This window comes from Chrysoperla carnea, chromosome 2 (assembly GCF_905475395.1).
Source record: "Chrysoperla carnea chromosome 2, inChrCarn1.1, whole genome shotgun sequence".
Lineage (NCBI taxonomy): Eukaryota > Metazoa > Arthropoda > Insecta > Neuroptera > Chrysopidae > Chrysoperla > Chrysoperla carnea.
In genome coordinates, this window is record NC_058338.1 from 21,145,847 (window position 1) to 21,162,315 (window position 16,469).

Sequence of the window (16,469 nt, forward strand, 5' to 3'; positions counted from 1 at the left end):
CAACTACAAAGTTGAAACTACACCAAAAAACCAGGTACAGGCATAGAATTCGAGTATGAAGACATCGCTCCCAGACTAATAGGATTAGGTATTGATAATGAATAATGAAAAAAGCCACCTCCATACCCCTTCCTTAGATCCTCGCTTCTTTTATCGTTCAAATTTATTATCAGAAATTGTTCACCATTAAAAATTGATTGAGAATCAAGAAATAAAATTACTTGTATAACTAATAATTAAATACCATTAATGTGTAAAATAATCATTAAATAGCCAAAAGTCACGATGAATAGTAAACATTTATAATGACTTATCGAGGTAGTTTGAAATTCTTATATCATCTGTCTTTTTTGATCGCTTTTAATTTCGCTTTCATCATCTCTTTTACGGTATTTTCAAATTTTAATAAGAAGAAATGCGAAAAAAAATCATTGATATTCTCTATTGTGAGACAAATTTACATTTTTGCAAACTTGAAAATGCTTTGAGATTGAGATCAATGATTTTCTTTACTAATTATTGGAAATGCCAATAATTTTTAGTGTCATGATCTTTATACATATTTTAATTATATAATATTCAATTTTTTATTTTTATTTATTGTTTAATCTGTGAGTTATATGTAGAAACAAAATGGCAAATAAACAACGCTAAGCAAAATTATATTTTATTGTTACCTTTGCCGATTCCATCGGCCAACATTCCAAATTAATCATTAACTGATTATTATTAATGTTACGTTTCATCCTTAATTTTATATTTAATAGTGTATTGAAAATGTGCACCTTCTACCAATTCATGGTAAGTGGGCTTAAAAGCAATCAATTTCACATATTTGTACCGAAAGTTCTTTTCGACTCTCTCTCATATTGAACTGCTTTCTTTCATTCTCACTTTGTATATTTTTCTTTATGCAAATTTTTGGTGGTTCTTACCTAAGAATTTTGGGTACAATTTTTCAGTTTAAAATTATTTTTCAAACCATGTGACTTCCAAAAAACTTTCAAAATTTTCATATTTTACAGTTCTCAGAAAAATTTCGTACTTTTTCGTAAATATGATAGGCTCAAGCTTTTAAAAACTGATTATAAATTTTCTAAATTTTGTACTATGGCAAATTTGTGAACTTTGAACAAACATATATCATCGCTAACTCAAAAGTCGATGGATATTCTTAGGATCCTGTGTCCGTGTAGACTTGTAATTCAATGCATGGTTTCATAAAGTTAAACAAAAAGCCATTACTCTCTTCTTATAATTTTTTGTTTTCTTAGATTCTCTTATGGATGGCTGCTCAGACAGAATGTTACTTAAATTTTATTAAAGAAAATGTCACATTAACCATTGATCAAGGAATGCTATTTGGTAAAAAATCTCTAGATTATTCAAATGAAATCTTTTATAGCTTTATAGGTATACCATTTGCAAAGCCACCAATTGGTGAATTACGATTTAAAGCACCAAAACCAGCTGAAAAATGGTCTGGTATTTATGATGCGACAAAATTGAGACCTATTTGTCCACAAACTATATTAAGTGAAAAAAATGTATTTAAAATTGAGGGTCTAGAACACAATGAGAATTGCTTATTTATAAATATTCATTCAAAAATGGTAAAAATGTTACTGTGTTCGTTTGATACACGTAGTACTAAATCTATTATGGTATTCTTTTAGTCAAGTCAATTGAAGCCGGTTATGGTTTATATTACTGGAGGTGCATTTTTATATGGAAGTATATTTGAATCCCGATATGGTCCCGAATTTCTTGTATCAAACGATATTGTTTTAGTATTGCCAGCACATCGTTTAAATATTTTTGGTAAAAATTTTTACAACCTTTCGTTTCGTCTATCTAATAAGAATAAAAATTGATAAAAATATGATTTAAAGTTTTACAAATTTAGTGCTAGAAATTCTAGAATGTGATGGGTTTCAAAATCCTCTTCAGATTTGTTTCGTACAGTCCATCTAATACTTTGACATAAAATTTTTATTCAAATCGGATAAGCTCATTTTATTCTTTCACGAAGAAATTAATTCGAATGGATACAAGTTTTTTTTTTAATTAATTCGACATTTTATTTAATTGAATGCGTCGGCATCACAAGTTTGCAACTATTTGCAGGTTTTTTAGCGATTGATGATCCAAAATATGGTATTCATGGTAATATGGGTTTCAAAGACCAAGTTTTATCATTAAAATGGATTCAAAAAAATATTCATCATTTTGGAGGTGATCCCAAACAAGTTACCATTGTTGGTGAAAGTTCAGGTGCTCTTTCTGCTTATGTGCTGTGCTTGTCACCTTTAGCTAAAGGCTTGTTTCATCGGGCTATACTTGAAAGTCCTGTCATGGGAAATATATTACGTAAGACAGAGGCAACTAGTTTTATGGAGATAACTACACCATTAAATTGCAGTACGAAAAATTGGAACGAAATTGTCAAATGTATCAATGAAAGTTCAACTGAAAATCTTTTAATTGGTTTGGAGGAACTTTTAGAAAAAAAAATATTTTACAATGAGGTCTGCTCAATCGTTTTTCATAAAATTTGCAAATCACATATAGATTATTTTACTTTTTAGATTCTCAATTCATCTAAGACTTGCAAAATAACTTTTTTCACAATGAACCCTTTCACAATTGAGAAAAAAAATCATAACAGTTTTTTATCAGAACAACCAGAGAGCATTATGAAAAAAGGAAAATTTTACAAAGTATCAATGATGATGGGTTGTGACACGAACGATATGGCGGTTTTTAGGCACGATTACCTTTTCCCACTAAATTTCACAGATTATAGAGTTCTAATACCTGTAGATATTAAAATAGATTTAGCATCCGATGAAGCATTTGAGTTAGGAAAACAAATAAAACAAGCATATTATGGAAACCAGACACCATCAAATGAATTAATTGATCCATTCCTAGAAGTGAGTTTATAGCTTAGAATGTTAAAAATGTCATGACAACCAAAATAAATGACTGTCGATTACTATTCAAAAATCGAGCTTGAAACTTCATTTCCATATATCGTTATCTTCCCATCAGCAAATATTGTTAACATTAAAAAATAAATCATTTATCGCCAACCATAAAAAATAAAAAGACTAACATTTTTTTATTTTAAACATATTTGCTACAGAAAACGCTTTAGCCAAAAGTTGTCAAGGGCAATAGAGGACAATCACCTGTGCCCATGACTTTAACCTGAAATTCTAGTTTCAAGTTAAAGTCATTCAATGACCTTTATTTTCCGTAGTAACTTTTGTCTAAATCTATCTTCTTTTTTTTCGATTAAATGCAATAGTGACATATTTTTAGTCTAATGATTTTCGAAAATCATTATGTTAGTTTAATATTTTCTTCTTTTTAGTCCGTATCGAAAACGTGATATATGAAAAAGTATTTTTTATTTGAAATTTAATTATCTTATTTGATTGTATTAATTGGCTTTCATTGGCTTACATAATTCTTAAAGACAGGATTTACATTCAAAGATTTAAGCTCTCAAGAAAAAAGCAAAAATTGAGAGTTAATAAAATCATGTTTAAATAAACAACACCTATACATAAAAAAGTAATTTATTTAAAAAAAAATTTATTTTAGTACGTAACAGATCTGTGGGTTGTAAAAAACACGTACAAATATGCGAAAGTATTTTCCAAAACTACACCAGTCTACTTTTATGAATTCAATTATCACACAAATTTAATAACGCGACCAGGAAGATACGTAGAGCATGCGGATGAGATTCCATATTTGTTTTATGAGAATGGAACAACGCCAGAAAATATGAAAGAAACTTCTGAAGAATATATAGGAATTCATCGTATGACAAAATTATGGACTAATTTTGTTAAAACTGGTAATCCGAATTCAGTAAATGATCCGTTATTGAATGTGAAATGGTTACCAATTGAATCAAATAAATTTAATTATTTAAAAATTTCATCAAATTTAGAATTAAAAGAAAATCCACCGGGAAAGCATATGAAATTTTGGGAAGATATTTATAAAGAATATAATTCCAACTAGTTGGCTAATACAGTTTACAATTATAATTCTGTTTTTGTTAACTTTTATTATGAAAAAAAAGACAGCAAAGCACAATATGTATATCCTATTATGCAGTTAAAAATAAAAGGCATAGTAATGATGATGAAGTGTATTATTATTAAATTCCGACAAATGTTGCGGGTACGGAACCCTAAACTCACACTTGAAACATAGCTACGAACAGTCTCCATTAACTTACCTTTTTCCTTATAGTCTTCTACTTGCTGAACCAATTTTGAAGATCTTTGCAACTTTTATTAATCTATAATACGTAAACTAAAAAATACATACCTTTTTATAATCTCTAATCAAAATTTGACAAAAATCGACATGAAATACATCTGGTATCGTGGGGGCCGCGCAGACCTCAACACATTAAATCTTAGTTTATTAGAAAACCAAGAAACCGTCATGCGTGGGGAGCGCGTGGCTCGCACGATACCAGTTAAGGGTTAAATAAGGACTTACTATATTATGAAGTATAGTAGATATTGTTTTATTAATAGGTGCAAACAAAAACATGGAAATTCCATTAATAAATTTTATAGTTTTTTTGTTTTGAGTAGATAACTGGGGATTTTTTATTCATAGACATTCCCAAAACGTATTGATTATTCTACACTCATTGTAAGTTTAGCTATAAATAACAATTTTCAAATAAATTTTACAGTTCAGAACTTGTGTTAACAATGGCAATATTATTACATTATTGTGCGGTAAGATAATAAAATTGTTTTGAATGTTAATTTTCTGTTTTATTTTCCAGCTTAGTCAAGTATTGCAAATTAATTATTTTTGTAAAATTACGTCTATCTATCTATTTAAGAAAAATAAATAAATCCAACAAGGTTTTTTTATTAGGGTCACCAACATGCACACACTTTTTTTTTGTCATCAAGTACACCTCTGGGCAATTTTTCGTCCATGATAAGGTAGGATGCTTACTTGAACGAAATTCTTAAATAAAAACTTTTACTTTTCGAAAATTTTGGGGAATAAATATCATGTGACTATCTAGATAGAGTAAAAATAGGTAATATCTTACAAGAACTTGCTGGTGCCAATGATCACCATGGGCGTAGTTAAAGAGGGCTATAATAGTCAATACGAACACTCCTAGGCTGCGCCAATGATGGTTTTATCTGCTTAACCTCAGTTTGTCAAATTCTGTAGAAGATGTTACAAAGTTTTAAACCAATCAACGAAAATTGAAATTGTCACTTTTTTTTGTAAATCCATAAGAATTAACAGGAAAACATTTATAAAAATACTTCCATTGTCTTTTCTAACATTAAATCGCAATATAAATGGAAATAAAAATGTAAAAAAAGAACGAGAGATATCGTGGGATACCCGGTAAGAGCTATGTTATTTTCGGTATAATAAGAAAATTAGTCGCTTTTGGACACTTTTTTGTCTATCCGTTGAACGCGCGATAAAGAACAGTTCCAAAATATCTTTATTGGATGTAAATACATTGGTATTTAAAGGACATTACACCACTACTGTGATTGTGTGGGCATTCCGTAGCAGCTGCAGCGCTCTAATTAATTGAGTTATCAAAAATTAAGTTTGCAACACTTGATTAAACTGAACTGTACTGCGTTTTTTAATTTTAAAGAAAATAACATTTTTGTTACCGTCAAAGTAATTAATTTAAATATGTATAACCTTAATTTAATGACCTAATAGATATTCTGTGGTGTGTTTCTGATTACCTTCAAAGGTTGTTATTCAGAATTTATAAAAGAAAATGTGACACTAATTATTGATCAAGGAACGTTAGTTGGAAGAAAATCATTAGATTATTGGAATGGAACATTTTACAATTTTGAAGGAATTCCGTTTGCAAAGCCACCAATTGGCGAGCTACGATTTAAAGCACCCGAACCAGCTGAGCCATGGTTTGGTATTTATGATGCCACAAAAGCTAGACCCATTTGCCCACAAATAGAATTTCCTTATATTAAAGGAATGGAACAAAATGAAGATTGTTTATTTTTGAGCATTCATTCAAAAATGGTAAAATTTTTGTCTATTTAAAAAAAATTTAGTTGTACAATTTTTAACTAATAAATTTTAGTCAAAAAAATTACAACCTGTAATGGTTTGGTTTTTTGGAGGTGGTTTTCAGTACGGAACAATATTCGGGCATAGATATGGGCCAGAATTTCTTATATCCCAAGATATTGTCTTAGTGAAAGTATCATACCGTTTAAATACTTTTGGTAAGTTCGTTTTGAATTGTTTCAAAAACTTGTTTTATTTGCCGATTATTATTTTAGGGTTTTTAATGATTGATGATCCTAAATATGGTATTCCTGGCAATGCAGGTTTTAAAGACCAAGTGCTGGCGCTAAAATGGATACAAAAAAATATTCATAATTTCGGAGGCGATCCCAATCAGGTGACAATTTTTGGTCAAAGTGCAGGTGGAACCTCTGTCAATTTATTAAGTTTATCTCCACTAGCTAAAGGGCTATTCCATCGAGCTATTATGCAAAGTGGTACAGCTGGCGCTTCTTATTTAACAACACCAAAAAAATTTACCGCCATAAGCTCATCCATAAATTGTACTGCAAACCAAACATTGGATGACATTGTAAAGTGCATTAATGAAAGTACTACAGAAAGTCTTATAAATGGCTTAGAAGTATTAGATGGGGAAATGTTTTACAATGAAGTAAGTACGTTTAACATATTTTAGTAATAGATCAGTTTATTTTCCTGGAAATAATCATGGAAATTCCTATATTCATTTAGCTAAATTAAGCCTTACCTAGCCAGGATGATGCAGCAAAAACGTAGCTATTTCCTCGCACTTGAAACATATCTAAGATCACTCTGAATTAAATTAAATGGCTTTCTCCTTAAAGCCATTTCCAAGCTGAGCCGATTTTGAAAATCGTCCTCAATTTGTTAGTTTTTTTCGGGTACGGAACCCTAAACTCGCACTTAAAACACAGCTAGGAACAATCTCCATTAAATTACCTCTGAAACAAAACGAAAAAAAAATCCAAATCGGTTCATCGCTTTAGGCGCTTCGATGTCACAGGCAGACAGACACACACACATAGCTGTCAAATTTAAAACACCCCTTTTTTCTAGCCCGGGTGTTAAAAAACACTGTTAAAATGGTAACCTCTTCAAAGTTGTGCTTTCTGTTTTTCAATGATTCGATAGAAAATGAATGCTTATATTAATGTATTTCAATCAAAATAACTTCAGGTTGGATTCCAACAAATTTTTTTCGACAGATTGCTTGGCTCTTTTAGTTTAAGAAGTCGGTATGTACTTCGAACTTTTCAATATGCACCACGAATATTATTTTTAGATTCTCAACATATCTGTACCTGATGATTTTAATATTCTCACCATTGAAAAGCATTGTACTAATAGTTTTTTGGAAGAAAGGCCAGGATGTATTATATCAAAGGAAAACTTTGAACCAATTCCAACAATTATGGGTTTCACAACCAATGAAATTAATGAGGATGATGCTAGAAATTATTTCTTCTCTCCAAATTTCACAGACTATAGAATATTAATACCGTCAGATATTAAAATAGATTTAAAATCTGACGAAGCTTTTGAGTTAGGAAAAAGAATTAAAGAAGTATATTATGGAAATCAAACGCCATCAAATGAGTTAGTTGATCAATTCGTTAAAGTAAGTATTTTTACGATGTTTCTTATTTGTCGGCAATTTAAAATTACCAGCATCAATGTTGTTGTTCTAGAAGTTTGAAATATTTGTTAATGAATTAAAAAGAATTAAAAAAAAAAATTTCCTCGTAAATTAATTAATTTTATCTCTGAATTTAGTATTTAATGGATACAAATGGTTTGGCAAAAATGTATAAATATGCAAAGATATTGTCCAAAAGTACATCGGTCTATTTTTATGAATTCAATTATTATACGAAATTAAATCCACAACAAAATACGACCAGAAAAAATATAAATCATAGTGATGACCTATCATATTTATTTTATATGAAAGGAACAACACCAGAAAATATGGGAAAAATTTCTGAAGAATATATAGCAATTCATCGTATGATAAAGTTATGGACTACTTTTGCTAAAACTGGCAATCCAAATCCCGAAAACGATCCACTATTGAATGTAAAATGGTTACCAATTGAGTCAAGTAAATTCAACTATTTAAAAATATCACAAAAGTTAAAATTAAAACAAAATTTAGCCGAGAAACGTATGAAGTTTTGGGAACAAGTTTATAAGCAATACGATTCGTAATTATTTACTAGAAGATTTAATATTTCATAGCAATATACTCCTTTTCCGATTATTGAGAATGAGATGTTTAAAAAAAATTTTTCTTACAAAAGTTGTTTATTTTTTTTCTTGATATACAATAAACTCAACATTTGTTTTCAAAACGATAAACATTACCTATACTTACCACTATGCTTAAATCTGTTATAGCATTGTAGAAGCATCGTACCGTAAATATTTTTTCGGTTTTCACGGGCTATAATTTCTTAATCAGATAGCTAACATAATAAGTAAATTAAATCATTTTCAATATTAGTGGTAGCCTTGGTTGGTCGTTTAATTAGACAACACAATTGCGATTTGTTTATATTATGTTTGATAAAATTTTTCATGAAAAATACAGATGAGTAAAGGTCAATTTAAGGTAGTAAGAATAAGTTTAAAGAATTTTTTGAGATTACAAAATTTCAAGCCGCCATAATTGACAGGGCATTTCATTCTTTCTATATAGGATATTTCAACAAATAACTCAGTCAATTGTTTGTTTTCACTTGTTATTACTACTTTAAGCAAGCTAAGTTTTATACAAGAATTTATGAGATATTTTAGACTTCAAAATGATCAAAGAATACGACCTAAAAGATTATGAATCGCGAGACATTCTGTATATTGCTTAAATTTCGAGGAATAAACACCCAAAATAAGTAATATTGTCTAAATTGATATACTTCAAAATGTTTTCCTCCCTGTTCAAAAATGGTAAAGAAAATATATTTTCGTGGGCACTACCTTAACACAAGATCTTATACTATAAAGATAAGTATTTGTATTTAAGGTCAAGATCTGCTAATCTGTTGTTTGTTGTTATTTTTATTATTATTTCTAAAAATGTATAAATAAACTTTATAAATATAAACTGTAATAAACTGTTGTAATAGAGTCAAGAAAGATATTAGCCCTCCCCTTCTAGATTCATAGTTCCGGTTTTAAAGACGTAAGGACCTAAAAATATCTATATCGTTGGAAGACTGTGCAAACATTTTTGAAACAAATGTTTATTTTTTTAATAAAAATTTAGCACTTTTTGCACTTAAACTTTTGTTCTATCTCTCTAAAATGGGTCCTTTGAAAACAAGAGCCAATTAATTTGTTGCTCATTTTGGCCTGAAACTCATTTTTTATGTCCTGAGAACGCTGTAAGTATTGTTGAGACTTTTTGTTATTGACAGCTTTTTTTTGGAGAGATATTTTGGTAAATAAATTCAAATGACCCACCGTGTATAATGTTTGTATATACGAGCATGAATTAAGAGACTTGACGGTACTGTGATGGGCGTACTACCTTAAACAAAAATGTTATCGGTTAAAATCTTTGAACCTTTTATATTTTATTATTTTCCTAATATAAAGGAGCTACTTCACAGCGCTAAATATCAAAGTAGACGCACAAAGTTTACAAAGATAAGGATTTAGAAAAACATAAAGTTATAAAGTAGCTTATGTTATATTTCAAAATTGGTGTCTACAATGAGAACATTATTCAATTCTACAGTAGGTGTAAGTACACAAAATTATATATTAAAAAGTGAAAACAAACAATTGACTCAGTTAATTGTTAAAATACAATGTATAGACTGTGTTGATTACACTGTCACATTACTCATACATACATGTCACACATACGTAACTGATATTCCCATATAATACATTAATTTGCGCTGTCACGGGTAAACACTGATGTTTACGAACAAATATTTCAAACAAAAGTTGCTTATTTTTTTATAGATTAATTTTTTACATTCAAACTTTTGTTCTATCTGTGACGGTTTACAAAATGAAGACCCATTTGACCTAAGTTGCCCATTTACGAACTCGGCCTTACTTTTTATGCCCTGAGCACTTTATAAAAATTTCAGGCAGACGGGCTGACAAACGAAAATAACTAAATTATAGGTGTTTTTATGAATACCTATATTAACATTTTTTCATCAATCTTATCAATTTCATCATTTCATCAATCATAAATCTTACCGTTAAAAACTTATGACTAAAATTGGTGTATATTGATATATACTTCATATTTATAGGGTATAAAAAGTTAAAATCTCCAAATCATGGTGGGCACATGAAGAATATAGTGGGAAAATTACATGAATGAATAATTTAATGAACTTTTTATCAGTTTTTAGGTACAGTGTTTTTAATTACACAGAAATTTGATCTGAAAAATGTCACAGTTACTATTGATCAAGGAACAATACTTGGCAAAAAATCATTAGATTACTGGAATGAAACATTTTACAGTTTTGAAGGAATACCATATGCAAAGCCACCAATTGGCGAGCTACGATTTAAAGAACCCGAACAAGCTGAGCCATGGACTGATATTTATGATGCCACAAAACAAAGACCTGCTTGTTCACAAATTGGGGATTTTTTAATTGCCGGAGTGGAACAGAATGAAGATTGTTTATTTTTGAATATTTATTCGAAAATGGTAAATACCAACTTAAAAAAAAACAAATTATTTTCTTACTATAATTATTAAATTTTTAGGCAAGAGAATTAAAACCTGTAATGGTATTTATTCATGGAGGTGGATTAGGATATGGAAGTATTTTCGAAGCAAGGTATGGACCAGAATTACTAATGACTGAGGATATTGTATTAGTTAAAATAGCATATCGCTTGAACGTCTTTGGTGAGTTAGTTTCGATTATCCTTTTGTAATTCTTGCAAAATATTCAACGCAGCAAGTACCAAAAATTGTATTTTGTATCGTGTAGAGAATTAACCTGTGTCGAAAAAATGACTCATCTGTACCGCGCAAAACTAACGCCATAGCGTTTAAACTTACTTTTTCATAAAAGAGCATCCTTTTAAACATGATTCCTGGAGGTTCATTTCACCCGAAAAACTTCAGCATGGGCTTGTAGTCTATTATACTTCGATTCCTCTAACGTTTCATAAAAAATATTTCGATGCGCGAGTTTTGTATTCTCAAAACTGTTATTTCAGGTTTTGGGGTACTAGATGATCCTAAATATGGTATTCATGGTAACATGGGCTTCAAAGATCAAGTATTAGCATTAAAATGGATACAAAAAAATATTAACCATTTCGGTGGTGATCCTAAACAAGTTACAATTTTTGGTGAAAGTGCTGGTGGTTCTTCGGTTAGTTTCTTGGGTTTATCACCATTAGCTGAAGGATTATTTCATCGAGCAATAATGCAAAGTGGTGTCGCAGCAAACTTTCCAATTACAATAAAATTAATAGATTTGGCTGAACCTTTAAAATGTTCTTCAGACAAATTGGATAAAATTGTCGACTGTATTAATAAAAAAAGCACACGAATGCTTTTAAATGGTTTGAATGAATTGCAACAAAAAAAATGCTTTAATAAGGTTCGCTATATTTATTCAAGTTACATCATTTAAAATTATACCAAGGCCAGGACTTTCTACACAAAATTTGTGGGTATCATATTTAAAGAATTATAATATTCTTTTGGCGAAATTTAATTGTGCCTTATTTTATTGAAGTCTGTAAAGATGTCAATCATTCTAAATAAAAGCGCCCCTTTTTCGAAAATTATACGCACTTTTTCTATTTGGTAATATAAAAAGGTTCGCTATAATGTAAATATAGATACTTTCATTTACAATTGCGAAATGCAAAAAAACAAATACTGCCACTAAACATCAAAGTTTGCCATACACTATCAAGCAAATTCATGAAAGATGTCACGCAAAGTGTTGTGTAGGGTATGTCTGTTGAATTTGTTGGATATTGTACGGAACCTTTTGAACTGATCTTATAACATTTACTTTTAGGTTCTCAAAATACCAGAAAAATGTTCATTCAACTCTTTCACAATAGAAAAAAATAGTTCCAATTGTTTCTTGACTGATAAACCAGAAAATATTATAAAAAATGGTAAATTTAATGCTGTTCCAGTGGTCATAGGTTTTAATACGGACGAAGGCTATAATCTTGTCAAATATTATGATGTAAAACCAAATTTCACAGATTATAGAGTTTTAATACCAAAGGATATTAAAATTGACTTAGCATCGAATAGAGCTGTTGATTTGGGAAAAAGAATTAAAGAATTGTATTATGGTTCGCAAACACCATCGAATGAATTATTTGATCCATTTTCGGCGGTAAGCAAAATCAGAATTTATCTCTTCTGTAGAATATAGTTCCAGTTCCAGTAACTAGCTCCAGTAGTTATTATCCCGAACATGAAGTGTTTGAGTAGAATTTTAGAAATTTTAATACCAGAATTGTTTATATTTATAAACCTACTGGCGTCAGGGCTTAAATATAGCAGTCGTAACATGCGTTTTACTAATGAAAGATTATTTGTCTGTTTCAGTATTTAACCGACCTAATTTTTATGAAGAAAATATATAAGTTTGCAAAATATCATTCACTTGCATCACAAACTACACCAGTTTATTTTTATGAGTTCAATTATTACACGAAGTTAAATCCACAACAAAATACGCCAAGAAAATATATAAAGCATGGGGACGATATACCATACTTATTTTATAAGAAACGTGATACACCTGAAAATATGGATAGGAATTCTGAAGAATATATAGCACTTTATCGCATGCTTAAACTATGGACAACTTTTGCTAAAACCGGTGATCCAAATCCAGTGAATGATCCATTATTGAATGTTAAATGGTTACCGATCGAATCAAATAAATTTAATTATTTAAAACTATCACAAAATCTAGAATTAAAGGAAAATCCACTTGAAAATCGTATGAAATTTTGGGATGAAATTTATACAGAATTCAGTGAATAATATTTTGTAAAAATATGAATTATTATTAATTATGAAATTTATGGATTGTAAAAATTTTAAATAAAAAAAATGAATTTACAAAAAACATTAAATAAATAAAGTTTGAAAACTAAAACCCCCACAATTACAGAATCGCGCTCTTAAAAGTATAAAAACAAGCAAATATTTTCATCCGAAATTGTTATGATAAGTAAAATCGTCATTGCAGTCGGCGAACCTCTTTTCGATCCTGTAGAAAACTGTTTAATCTTAGAGGCCCTTCGATTGTAATGTCGATTTTACTTATCATAACAATTTCAGATGAAAACTTCTTCTTAAAAAAGGCCTTAGTCTAACTATGCTAAAAAAACCCTGTATATGCTACCGTATATTTTATTTAAAATATTTGTCATAAAAACATATCAATCGCTTTTATAGAAAAGTCCTTGTTATTTCATTTATAACTTCAGGCCAATAAATCTACAAATAACAGTAATTGTAAATGATTGATTCCCATCATCGTCCTCAACAACCCTTATAATATATTTCGCCTTGCAGTTTCATATATACAGTTAGATTGTATGTACACAGATTTTATTTATAATTTCGATTGAAATAAAATACACATCACCATAGTGCCATCCATAGTGAAGGGTAGAAATTTTCGGGCGCCATGAGAGATCTCTCTATACATCTCATATATTTCAATTATGATGATTATTATTATTATTATTATTATTAAAATAAGGGTTATTTGTATCATGAAAGGAGCTAGTGATCTTGTTTAATATTTGTATATTTATACAGAAACACTACATAAAAGAAGTAGGGTAACGGGTTACTGACTTAGTTGATGGAACATATCTAACATTTATAATTAAACAAAATGCAAGAAAAGTACAACTATTTTATCAAATCCCCTTTATTTTTTCAAAATCTAAAATCCGTTAAAGCAACCTTAAATGTGGCTCCGGGATAATGTTGAGGATTTTGCCTTGTTGGTCTTTTGAAAATAATACATAAAGTATATACTCTCCTAAAACTGTAAAAGATTTATCTTCCATAGCAGTTTTTACTGTGCGATTCAAAAATCTGTAAAAACTCTATTATTAATCATATAAAGATACTTGCTAAATAACTTCATAAAAATGTTTTCGTTCGAGGGTGAACGCATTTTATTGACTAAAATAAAAAGTTTCTTTTTATTCACCTCCTCTGTATGAGGTACCTACCGGACTCGTAACGTAATTTCAAAATCAAAATATTCAGGCACCTCGTCACAGCCGTAATTCATCTTTGACCTATTATACCTTCTTTCTTTCCAAAATACGCCAGGGGTCTCACAGTATTAATAAAATTCAGGATAAGTCTGGGAGACACTTCATTGATTTCTTCTAAGTGCATATTATAGTCCATCTCAAGTGATAATGTCATGTGGGAGAGATGCTTTCGTATTCACACGTTCTCTACGAAATTAATTTTGCGCATACTTTTTATGAGTTTACAATGGCAAGTTAGTAAACCCGTAAGTATCGATCGCTAAATGATTGTTTGCTCTAAGAGCTTTTGCAAATAATCAATATTCTGGACCTCTTAGTTGAATTCATACTCATGGGCTTATTTGTCAACTTGCTCGGTTTCATCGATTCCTGAGGATGCGGTTACCCAGCCAACTGTAACTTTGTAATGTTTATCTATATTTTTCAGAAAATCATTCCAAAACTGTGTATTTCAGATGAATTTTCCACTTTTGGCGAAGCCTAATTATCAGAAAAATATAAATTGCTATATTTTTTAGTTTGCACATCTATTAATGCCATGCACTTCAACGAACTGTATAATTATCATAGAATAGTCATGATCTGTCACATATTTAGACTTAAAATGTATCTGTCATCTCATCAATGTATCAGTTCCAGGTACCGATTAAGAAAAGTCACTTTTTTGAGAGCTACCTGATGATGTTTTCTTACTTTAGGCGGGGCAATGTAACTTTATTTCTGAACATCCATCTATTAGATCACATACCCTATATACGTAAATATTCCTACATAAATGTATATAATATATTTTAGGGTTGCAGTTATGTTATAGGGTGTGTGTATGTTTATTATAGCCAAAGCAACACGCGGGCGGACGTGTGTTTCCGATTATTTAAATAGAGATGTAATACCACAATTCACGTTTACGCTACGTTACCTTTTGTTCTCTTCTCTACGTGTATGTATTATACTTTAGAATGTATTAATTATTATTGTTGGAATAAAATTTAATGTCTTTCACATCATTTTTAAAAAAAATTATTATTAGATTGACTATCAAGATTAATGTTTTAAATCACATTATATTCAATCATTGCTTGTTAATAGATAATCTTTTATGCCATGCCTCAGTTTTTTTTGTGGAAACAAAGTTTGGAAAGAATTATCTTTGGGTACCCGCTGTCGATCGTAGCGTCTCCGCCTCTACTGTTATACGTATGTGACACAATTATTTGTGTAACATGTTCATGTCTTATTCTATCGGTATGGTTGTCATTGTATATATTACACATAAACAAGTTCACACTGCTCATACAAGTGATAGGTAAAGTTAGGTTAGGTTATATTGGCTGTACACGAAGAGCATGTACCTATGTGTTTTTCCACCTTTTCCTCTGATAATTTCATTTACCAACTCCTCAATTATTTTGAGAGGTAAACTAACAAACTAAGAAATTTGGTTCGAAAATGTTTTATTTTAAATGATAGATTTAGATAATACTGGTATAAAATACTCATGACTGTCAAAAGTGATGAGAGTGTCATGAATAACATTTTCAACTTTAAAATTCATTTATATTTTGAAAACTAAATGCATTACAAAATGTTTATTTTACTTTATCCATAAAAACAAATTTCATATTATTATTATTTTTTTATAATTTAAAAATAAGCTCCTAAAATATATTTAACATAATCCATTCATTACTAAACATAAAGAATTAAATCTATGGCAACATTTATACATAATTTATTTTAATATCAAATTATCATAATAACAGACAGACAGACAGAACGAAGTAAACTTATTTATTCTGAATTGTATTTAAAATATTTAATTTGAACATGCAGTCTGTAAAAAGGGTGTAACAAACCCATTTCTTATTTATCTTGAACTATAAAAACTATAAAAATATGGCTTAATATTATATAGAATTTATTATCCATAATTCATATGTAAAATAGAATCCTTTTTTGATAGCTATTATTAAAAATATCAGGGAAGATATTTGAGGTTCCGTGAAAATTTGTATCAATGACAGTTTAAGCATTACGACTTATTTATACCAAATTTCCGGACAAAATACAATGAAGCTATT

The 16,469-nt window shown here is 29.5% G+C and overlaps 2 protein-coding genes across 2 annotated transcripts; both read left to right on the top strand.

Annotated features, from left to right (window-relative positions):
- The first annotated feature begins 688 nt into the window (after positions 1 to 688).
- LOC123292536 (cocaine esterase-like) lies at positions 689 to 4,041 on the top strand. The gene is made up of 6 exons (XM_044873250.1): positions 689 to 801; positions 1,275 to 1,613; positions 1,677 to 1,821; positions 2,128 to 2,528; positions 2,589 to 2,936; positions 3,613 to 4,041. Exons 1-6 carry the CDS (start codon positions 733 to 735, stop codon positions 4,039 to 4,041), a joined length of 1,731 nt encoding a protein of 576 aa, XP_044729185.1. The 5' UTR covers positions 689 to 732.
- A 696-nt stretch (positions 4,042 to 4,737) lies between these two features.
- On the top strand, positions 4,738 to 14,847 carry LOC123292537. The gene is made up of 14 exons (XM_044873251.1): positions 4,738 to 4,778; positions 5,755 to 6,084; positions 6,146 to 6,290; positions 6,348 to 6,745; positions 7,397 to 7,732; positions 7,888 to 8,318; positions 8,512 to 8,531; positions 10,389 to 10,438; positions 10,484 to 10,798; positions 10,858 to 11,002; positions 11,320 to 11,708; positions 12,138 to 12,470; positions 12,686 to 13,121; positions 14,816 to 14,847. Exons 1-14 carry the CDS (start codon positions 4,752 to 4,754, stop codon positions 14,845 to 14,847), a joined length of 3,387 nt encoding a protein of 1,128 aa, XP_044729186.1. The 5' UTR covers positions 4,738 to 4,751.
- Positions 14,848 to 16,469: the final 1,622 nt, after the last annotated feature.

Coding starts and splice junctions, on each gene's coding strand:
- LOC123292536 (XM_044873250.1), top strand. CDS start 733: ATGTTACGTTTCATCCTTAATTTTATATTTAATAGTGTATTGAAAATG. Junction 802..1,274: donor GCACCTTCTACCAATTCATG/GTAAGTGGGCTT, acceptor TTGTTTTCTTAG/ATTCTCTTATGGATGGCTGC. Junction 1,822..2,127: donor ACATCGTTTAAATATTTTTG/GTAAAAATTTTT, acceptor AACTATTTGCAG/GTTTTTTAGCGATTGATGAT.
- LOC123292537 (XM_044873251.1), top strand. CDS start 4,752: ATGGCAATATTATTACATTATTGTGCG. Junction 8,532..10,388: donor CATTGTAGAAGCATCGTACC/GTAAATATTTTT, acceptor TCATATTTATAG/GGTATAAAAAGTTAAAATCT. Junction 12,471..12,685: donor TATTTGATCCATTTTCGGCG/GTAAGCAAAATC, acceptor TGTCTGTTTCAG/TATTTAACCGACCTAATTTT.